Source organism: Schistocerca gregaria, chromosome 1 (genome assembly GCF_023897955.1).
Source record: "Schistocerca gregaria isolate iqSchGreg1 chromosome 1, iqSchGreg1.2, whole genome shotgun sequence".
Lineage (NCBI taxonomy): Eukaryota > Metazoa > Arthropoda > Insecta > Orthoptera > Acrididae > Schistocerca > Schistocerca gregaria.
Window position 1 is genome coordinate 879,758,306 of NC_064920.1, and position 9,681 is coordinate 879,767,986.

The 9,681-nt window shown below is 36.2% G+C and overlaps 1 protein-coding gene across 2 annotated transcripts; it reads left to right on the top strand.

Moving 5' to 3' along the window:
* The first annotated feature begins 6,753 nt into the window (after positions 1 to 6,753).
* On the top strand, positions 6,754 to 8,302 carry LOC126308126 (uncharacterized). 2 transcript variants are annotated; one of them, XM_049992086.1, is made up of 4 exons: positions 6,754 to 7,144; positions 7,230 to 7,487; positions 7,572 to 7,764; positions 7,880 to 8,302. In XM_049992086.1, the coding sequence occupies exons 1-4, from the start codon at positions 7,127 to 7,129 to the stop codon at positions 8,086 to 8,088; spliced, it is 678 nt and encodes a 225-aa protein (XP_049848043.1). In that variant the 5' UTR covers positions 6,754 to 7,126; the 3' UTR covers positions 8,089 to 8,302. The 2 variants fall into 2 exon arrangements, with proteins under 2 accessions (XP_049848043.1, XP_049848045.1); XM_049992088.1 differs by having other exon boundaries at positions 6,855 to 7,123.
* Positions 8,303 to 9,681: the final 1,379 nt, after the last annotated feature.

Here is a 9,681-nt window from a genome sequence, read left to right on the forward strand (position 1 = left end):
TTAGAGAGATACTTTGAATCATTACATTCATTAAAGTTTTCTTTTCTGCAATGGCTAGAGGCAGTGACCAGGTAGGATGTATGTATCAGTAGGGCTTGTGTGGATGTCAGATTGTTTTCTATTTCTGAACGAGGACATGTTTATCCCAAAACTAAAATATTTGGCAGTCTTTTCATCTGCACCTGGCTGCGACTCAGTGTCTTCTCTATGTGATGAGTAGCAGTTTATCGTTTCCATGGTACTGTTGTTATTCCATCATGAACCATCCATTGTTTTATTATGTACACACAGGTACATGAAATGCTCGCACCTATCATGACAATTGCAATTGTTATGTTTTGCATGATTCACTCAGTCATTCATTCTTTCAACAAGTTATGTACATCCCATGACGAAAAAGAACTTGTGGTGTATGGGACAAGTGGAGGTTTACATCAACAACATAAAACAATTTTAGTAACAATTAACTGCTAGTAAATTGTAACTGATTTTTGTACACACTTACAATAAAACTATAAGGAAAGTTGCTACTTTCAAACTATCTGCTGCTTCCTCAGTTACATTAAATATCTGATGCTTATCCCTTTCTGCTAACTTAACATTACACTACCACACTGATATCTGGCACAAAATTATAGTTAAATATATGCTGTAAGAACAGAGAGAAGCCTGTCTACAAGGAACATTACTACTTATCATGTAACTAATAGCAACTGGACACTGATCACATTTCATTTTACAAAGTTCATTAGAATTGGTAGCTATTCAGAGCAAAGCTTTTTAAGCTTATAAATGTCAGGCATATGAGGATAAGTCATTCTCTGAATGTTCTTATAATTAATTAATAATGTAATTTAAACACAGTGTTTTTGCAAAATCCCCTACTGTTAATGTGGTTATTTACTTAATGGTGTGGCACAACAGCAATGGGTAATAAGACCACATTTATTTTACTACTTAAATTTCTTCTCTCTAATAGAATTTTGTGATCCTAAGATTAATCTCTGACAGTTGATAGGATAACATTCTGGAAAAGTTTAGAACAACAACTCTCTATGCAAGTAATCAAAACAAATCCTTCTCAGTCATTTTATGTTCTCTCTCTCTCTCTCTCTCTCTCTCTCTCTCTCTCTCTCTCTCTCTCTCTCCAAATTACATTAAAACACAGGCGAATCCTACACCCATAAACAATGCATACTTGAAGGTATGGTATTGTGGAATCAGTATATATTTTAACAATATATATATTAATAAATAATAGTGTACACAGCATTATGTTAAAAACAAATTATCACTATGTTGCTATATATCATTTGTCCTTATGAAGTCTAAATGTAATTTTTGGTTTTTGTAGCTTTTCACATAGTATCTCCACGGCAAGTATCTTATGTTAGTGTAACTATGACAACATACATTCATTTGAACCTACTAATGGTATTCAAGTCTTGGTCTCCCTCTCCAAATTTTATCTCCCATCCTACCTTCCTTTTAGATTAACTATTCCTTCATGCCTCTGCATTCATAATCTGAATTACCCACCAAATCTTTGGTGTTCCTACATGACATAACATTTCAAACACTTATATTATCTTGTTGTCTGTATTGTGTACCATGTCTCACTTTCACGTGATCCTGATACTTACAATTATGGTTGATGTTCCCATGTTTCTCTTTATAAAAAGTCTTTCCTTACTGTTAGCTGTATTTTTAGTTTCGCAATTAGCAGTTATTTTGCTGTCCAAACAGCAAAGCTCATCTACTAGTTTCAGTACCAGTATCTAATTTCTTACTCATTACCTGACTCTCAAATACACTATTTCTGGTACCCTTCTTTCACTTTCATTGATAGTTATTTTTAACATACTTCAAAACATTATCCATTCCATTAACTGATCTTCCAAATGCTTTGCAATTTTAGATATAATTTCAGTCTCATCAGCAGAACTTGAAGTTTTACTTTCTTCTTCCCAAACTTTAACACATTTTTAAAATTTTTCCTCAGTTGCTTTTACTGTTTTTTCAGTGCACAGATGGATTAATATGACAGATCACCTAAAATGCTTCCTCACTTTTTACCTTTCATGTCATCTGAATCTCATGACTGCTGTCTGATTTATGTACATTGTCTTTGACAATGTCAGAATGTAAAAGAATATATTTCAGTCAGCATTATCAAAAGATTTGTATAAAACTTAAAATGCTATAAATGTGGGTTTTGTCTTTCTTCTACCCATCTTTTAAAGTCTGCCTGTCCCACTCTGTCCTTTGCCTTTTAACAGTCATTTCATTCTTCTATAGATAACTTCTACTAGAATTTTACAACTATGGTCTACTGAACAGACAGTTCACTAATATTCATTCCTGTCAGCACATGATTTCATTTGTATTTGTATTATTACATTTATCCCGAAGTCTGAGGGTATTTTGCCTTTCTTATGTATCCATCGTAACAGGTGGAACAGGTTTACATCTTTGATTCTCCCAAGGATCGTAATAGTTCAACAGAATGTTGTAATGTTGCCTTACTGCACTTATCCTTCAATGTTCTGTTAAATTCTTATTGGAGTATTGCATCACCTAGTTCACCTACAACCAGCCGCTGTGGCCGAGCAGCTCTAGGCGCTTCAGTCCAGAACTGCGCTGCTGGTACGGTCACATGTTCAAATCCTTCCGCGGGCATGGATGTGTGTGATGTCCTTACGTTAGTTAGGTTTAAGTAGTTCTAAGTCTAGGGGACTGATGACTTCACTTCAGATGTTAAGAAGTCCAATAGTCTTTAGAGCCATTTGAACCATTTTGTTCATCTACACCCATTTTCTCTTTCCTTGACATAAAACTGTATCTCAGGTTCTTTTCTTTATACAGCCCTTCCATTCATTCATTCCTGCTTTCACCCTTCTATTCTTTGCTTAGTACTGGACCTTAATAGTTCAACAGAATATTCTTCTTGGAGTATAACATCATCCACCTCATCTACGTCCACTTCCTCTTTCATTTACTCAAAGTTGTCTTCTAACTTCTTTTCTTTATACAGCCCTTCCATTCATTCCTTCCTACTTTCAGCCTTCTATTCTTTGCTTAATATGGCTTGCCATCAGTGCTGCTCTCTTTCATCCTAAGATTTCTTTAAAGTTTTCCTTCTCTGCCTTTGTCATTTCATCTTTCAGAGTTGCCCATTCATCTTTTATTGTATTTCTTTCTCCAATTTCAATCAGCAATTACCTAATATGCCATTTGCACTATCAAAAATCTCTGGTTGATTCAACTTATCCAAGTATAATCTCCTTAACTTCCTAGATTTCTGCAATTTCATCATCTTTAATCTGCATTGCACAATTAATAAATTGTGATCAAAGCCAACATCCAATCCTGGGAATATTTTGTAGTTTAAAATATGGTTTCTAAATCTCTGTTTTACCCATTACACAATTTATCTGAAATCCTCTTGTGTCTCCAGTTCCCTCACACCTCTATAATACGAATCGTGCTCTGTGTAAATCATACCAGATAGCTTTCATTTTCATTGCTTACTCACAGCCATTTCTCCTAAAGCTTTTCCTTTCCTTCCTTTCCTCACTGTCAAAATTTAGCCCCCATCCAAATTAAATTTTCTTCTCCCTTTGTTGTTTTTGTGTTAAATAATTTTTTGTGTCTCAGCACAATTATTTCTTTCTCCATTATCTGCAGAAATGGGAAGCATCAGTGCTGCTACTAATGTGGTGAATTGTGGCCTTACCCCAACCTGTGCTGTTACTACTGTAATATGATAATCAATTCACTGTACTGTTCAGAATAGTTCACTTGCATTACTCCTATTTGATACTGTGGCTATATCAGTGTACCAACCTGAACAGCAGTCCTAGTGTTTCTGCCACTATACTTCACTAACTTCCACCATATCTAAACCCATGGCTATCCACTCCCTTTTCAAGTTCTCTAACCTACCAATGTGATGAAGGGATCTAACATTCCACATTCTAACCCATGGAATACCAGATTTGTCCTTTCTATCAAAAGTAGACATTAAATGAGAAAATTAAAATTTTGTAGTGGCAGACTGGCTTGCCAGTACTTTCCTTCATGAGGCGACATTCCAGTACTGCCAATAGACAGTCTACCATGTCCTCAGAACAGGTGGGTCCATCTCAAGCTGGAGCCCAAGTTACCCGCACCTCCTTTCCAAGCCTAGACACATTTTTTCTCCGTGAGGAGAGGAAGGAATTAACCCCCCGCCCCCCAGGTAACTACCAACAGTACTGTGATTTCGCCTCCTCAATGTAAGGATTGGATAGTGGACAGTCATTCCATCTCTCTGTAATTTTACATTTGTTTTTTCTTCTTACCTGATAGAGAAATATTGATTTTCCACAGTTTTCCTAAATAACTTTAATAAGGTGCCAGGATGTTTCTTATGATTCTTGCTAACAAGATACAGCTGACGCCTTCACCTGTGCCTATATTTTCCATTTTATTGGCAGAAAGTAAATTATTTTTAACAATAAAGCTAACAGACTCAAGTGATTATATAAATTCTTTAATGGCTAGACCAGTTTCAACTAATAACTCATTTCCAACACCTCGTAGATGCCTCTTGGCCAATGGGTATGTCAGATAAATGTTCTGATCCAGTCAACAACCAAGAATTATCTATGGACGATTGATAATGACTTATTAATCTTAACTGGTTTAGTCAATACAACCTCCCCTACATGTATCTTCTTTCTATGCACTGTACTAAGATTCTTCTTCTTCTCTTCTTCTTTTATCAATATTCTTTTGATGCTGGTATTTTATACTTCCGGAGGGATGGATGATCACAATTTGGCCACATAAAACAACAATCTTTTCATAGTAACATGTCTTATTACACTCTTTTATCCTCTTCCAAAAACTTTACTTTTGCACAGGAAAGAGTAAAATACGTAACTATAAAAATATTTGACTGTCCCCGTTGTGAATTGCGGGTGTTGACAGATAATGAAAGGTTCAAAGATAAACTGAAATTGTATGTTCTTCACAGCTACCACTCTACATATACATTTGTGAATGGGTAGTATGTAGTTGGATTACATTTATCAAATTTTGTAGTAGATTAAAGATTTTTAAAAAAAATCTAGTTATGTAAATAGCCAGCATGTAGCCATGTTTTCATAGAGAAAACTTATCTTATTTGTAAACATACTGACAATTTCCACATAGCTAATATTAAATTGTTGGGAATATAATCCATGAACATGGAAAAAACTATACTCAAGACAATGGAAAAATTTTGGTCAAGTTAAAATACTAGACATACAAATCACTTATTTGTTTCTCTACAGCATACAAACTTTGTGCCTATTTCGTGAAAGGAAACTGGAGATCATACACTGAAGCAATTATTCTTAGCTAGAGTTCACACCTTGCCATTCTCTAAAAAGAGTGCAAGAGTTTGGAAGTTGTACTCCAGTGATTGTATTACTTTAGATCTCAAACTTTTAACTGAGGATCCACTGTAATACCATACATAAATGCTATAAATGTAGATTAGGAAAACTTTCTAGATTTAAAGCAGTTATATTTAAAGCAGCTTTTAATGGTCATCTTCATGCCTAGTGAAATAGCTTTCAAGATTTTTTGTATGACATTGAACTAAGCTGTTACTGATACATAGCTTGTAATTTTAGAAAAAGCATGGTTAAGGAATCATGGTGCCTCACATTGGTAGAGAAATGTCATGTTAATTTCTTCATCTTCAGGGAACAATCTGCTTGGGCGTTTGCACAGCAGTTGTTAGTCTAATTAGCCACAGAAACAGACAGCCACTAAATTTACTTCCACCTTTGCAAGTGTTTAGTATGCCCAATCTATCAGATATGAAATTGTGTGACACCAGGGTCTCAAATACCTTCTTCTATAGTGAAAACGAGAAAAAGGTAGAAGCACAATGGCACTATTGAGTATGGCATTTCCATTCAGCTGAATGGGAAGAGAGGAAGATTAGGGTATAACGTCTCATCAATACTGGTGTCATTAGAAATGGAACACAAGTTCAGAATGTTTCAGGAACGGGAAAAGGAAATGGTCGTACTCTTTCAAATAAACCATCCCACCATTTGACTAAATCTCTTTAGGGAAATGATGAACAACCCAAATCTGAATGGCTAGATGTGGATTTGAACCATCGTTCTCCTGAATGCGAGCCCAGAGTGCTGCCATTCCATCACTTTCCTCCGTCCATCTGGCTCACAAACAACTGTCAACAGTGGCTTCGTGCTCGCTCACTCCAAAATGAGGTTTGAACTTTGGCTCACACAAGTGCAAAGCTTTTTCATTTGATGTTAGAATGTGCCACTACTTCTAGCATTGTCAGCCAAATTCTGGCAATTGAGATACCTTCACAACAAGGAACCTAATAGGCTCCCCCCATGACGAGCAGAAGACAAACAGACACCAGACACGGAGGCACCACATAAGTAACTATCTGTGAACCAGTAGCGAGTCCATGATCTTGGTCCGGCGGGGTGGGGTGGAGGGGGGGGTGTCACAGTCACACACAACTACGTCTGTACCGAGAAAACTTTGGAGAAGCTGTTAAGTCGGAAAGTTACGCTGCAGTTTTCATTTTTTTTGTACAAATGATTTTTGAAAACAGGTGTAGGTCTGGAGTGACAATGGCCGTTATTCTCTCATAATTATCTGTATTTAAAGTCAAAGTTAAATCTAATCTTTTAAATGGAGGTTTAGCATCATTGAACTTAAATAAATAAATAAAAATTGAACTTCTATTTTCGAATAATGCAAGGAACAGGACAGCGAAAACAATGTAAAATTTAAACAAGGCTGGGGAAAATTTTTAAAACAAAATGGTGCGTCAAAATAAATGATCGTGAATTATGCTGGGAAGCGTAATTTAATTTTGACTTTCGAGCTTCTCAACAGATAATCACCAGAACTTTATTCAAGACCAATAATAATCTTTTATATAAGGTTCGAATAATAATAGACCAATATCTCTTGGTAACTAATAATACAAAGATATTTCCCTTGCGTCTCAGATTACGAGATATGAATTGAGCGCAGTCTAGCGATAATGCTACACACTAACGTAGTGGATAAATAATTACTGCTTCGGTACGGTTAGGTGATGTATCCGTGTGTGCCAGTGAGTTATTACAAATGAATATATTTTAACGTTCATTTTCACTGTGTTACGTACAGATATTTTCACTTTGTATTATTGTGAATAGGTTGCTACGCCAATATACGCAATATCTACGAATCAACAACTTTTACCAGAAGGTATGACTCCTTTGTTTGAGAATAAGTTTTCGAGGTTGTTACCTCTCGTAGTCTGGGAGAGAAGCAACGGCTGGTACCAGTATGTCAAAATTCTGAAGAACATGTCCATATGGGATTTCAAACTAGGCAAGATATTTATCTCTAGCCTCTTCAACGGAGTGAATTGTATCGGAAACTCCTCCATTTTGAGAGAACCTCCAGAGAAGGTAAGCAATGAAAGCGCGTACGTAAAGCGAAAAGATGTCTATAGTGTTATCGTTAGACACACTAAACGACGGAAAATTTTGCAGGTACTCGATGTGTTAAAGCTTTATGTTGCTCTTAAACTTGGAAGTGGTATGGTTGTTACTTGCTCGCTAGCGTCCGACTTCAAAAGCCGGATTATGTCGATGTACGAATCATTCTACACAGTAGTGGATAAAGAAGATATGATGATGGAACCATGCCCTCAGCTTTCGTACCGAGGCCTTCCCTGTAATTCCGGTAGCGTGAAACACTGGGATGATCAAAATTGAATACATTGATAAAGTATAGCTTGTTTAAAGTTGCTTTATATGGTTTATACTTTTAATGAGGAACATATGCACTCAATTTGCAGGTTTACCAGAGGTGGCCAGACAACGGGAACATAGGTACAAAGACGAGGACTCGCCTTCTACTGGTAGTGCTGGAACAGCCCTGGTACGTCGCCCAGTGGCTTACCGTATCATCCAAGGCGCCGCGCAGATGTGTGATAAATTCCTAGACTACGTGCCACTTATCGGAAATGATACGTTTCCATGGATGTCTACAGCAGAGAGACAGTAAGATTCTGTGTAAAAATATTTGCAGAAGGGCAGTTATTTGAATTTCGTAGCTGCCAGTAGCGTTTAGTAATTGTAAAGCAGCTAGGTCAGAATATGAAACAATAAATTATGAAACGGTACCAAATATGTCGAATATCTGAAGATAACAGAAACATTTCGAACGACAGTAACTTAAGGCCTTAATAAAGAAAAAGTTTTGAGACAAAGTTTGTACTTACTAATGTCTAAATTCTTTAATACCATTGTTTTCCTTTCGACCAGAACGAACCGGAAAAAACTAGCAGGTACCATAATGTTTTTTTTTCCCCCTATGAATACTGTCTGTTTTATCCTGAAATAAGTTCCGCGAAAATACCGCAATTCATTGCGAAGAAAGTTTGCTACTTAATATATCAACAAACGTATGGCTCCTTGTTATGAGCATGAGGCTGAATAAGATGACAAACTAGAATATTACTACTTACTCGTTAAATTTTGGTTATTGCGCATCACATAGCGTAATTCAGTGATGGTTTCCAAACCATTCGGTTATCAAAGGAAAGTATAGGGTTAGCCAACATAAACATAGACGTAACCCGGTTTGTCTGTCATCAGTCAAAGCAGTTTGTGTGACATGGATTGATGTTGAAAGGGTATTTAGCAGATGCAGAATGCTACACGTAAAGTACAAATGGGACATTCCAGCCAGATTTCTACAGCAATAATTACATGGAATACCTTAATACTAATAATCAGCTATTCCGTTAATGACAGTTGCAGACTTGTATTCAGCAGTTTGAAGATTCATTGCACCATATATATAGCCAGTGCCTAAAGGATGTGACTCTAAGTGGTTCATTAAATCATGTGTACAAGCGCGTGGTTTTATGCTTAACCGGAGTACTCAGTGTTACTGATGCTTCATATCTTATAAAGCATTACACGATGCAAAAAAAATATTGTGCATCGAGTAAAACTTATACAAAATATATTTTCTCGTCTGGGCATGTCGCTACTAACACTTGCTTGAGGTGATAGGGCATTGTATATGTTTATGGTTAAGGTAATCGTTTGATATCAGGTTGAGTTTATCTGTGCATTATCTGCTAATGGTATGCAATGTTCAGTGCTTTACTGACATTAATAACAGAAATTGTGGCTGTTGCGAATTAAATGGAGATAATTATTTGAATGCTATTGCTGACCAAAGATTAGCATCTCTTCTGTGGGCTTAAATTTTATTCATTTTCATCAAAACAACAAATTTCAAAATAATCTTTCAAGGCAATTACTCGTATAAGAATATAGTTGCATGGCTACTGAAGTCAATAAGCTACATATTTAAAAAATAAAATGCATACTCGCAATGGATCGTTCCTATGCCTTTCCAAATCGTATAGAGTGCAACAGGGTAAATATCCCTTTGAACATGTTTACATGCAATCTGCTTTAAAACATATTTCCCATGTTAGTGGTCAAACCCGACGCTCGTATCCCACCGTCATCTATATCCAAAATACTTATAAAATTTATCCAGAAATTATTCTTAGATAGCACTGTATCTAACCAAACTTTATAACTGTAACTCTTACAGTAATAGATTAGTCTGTTGAAG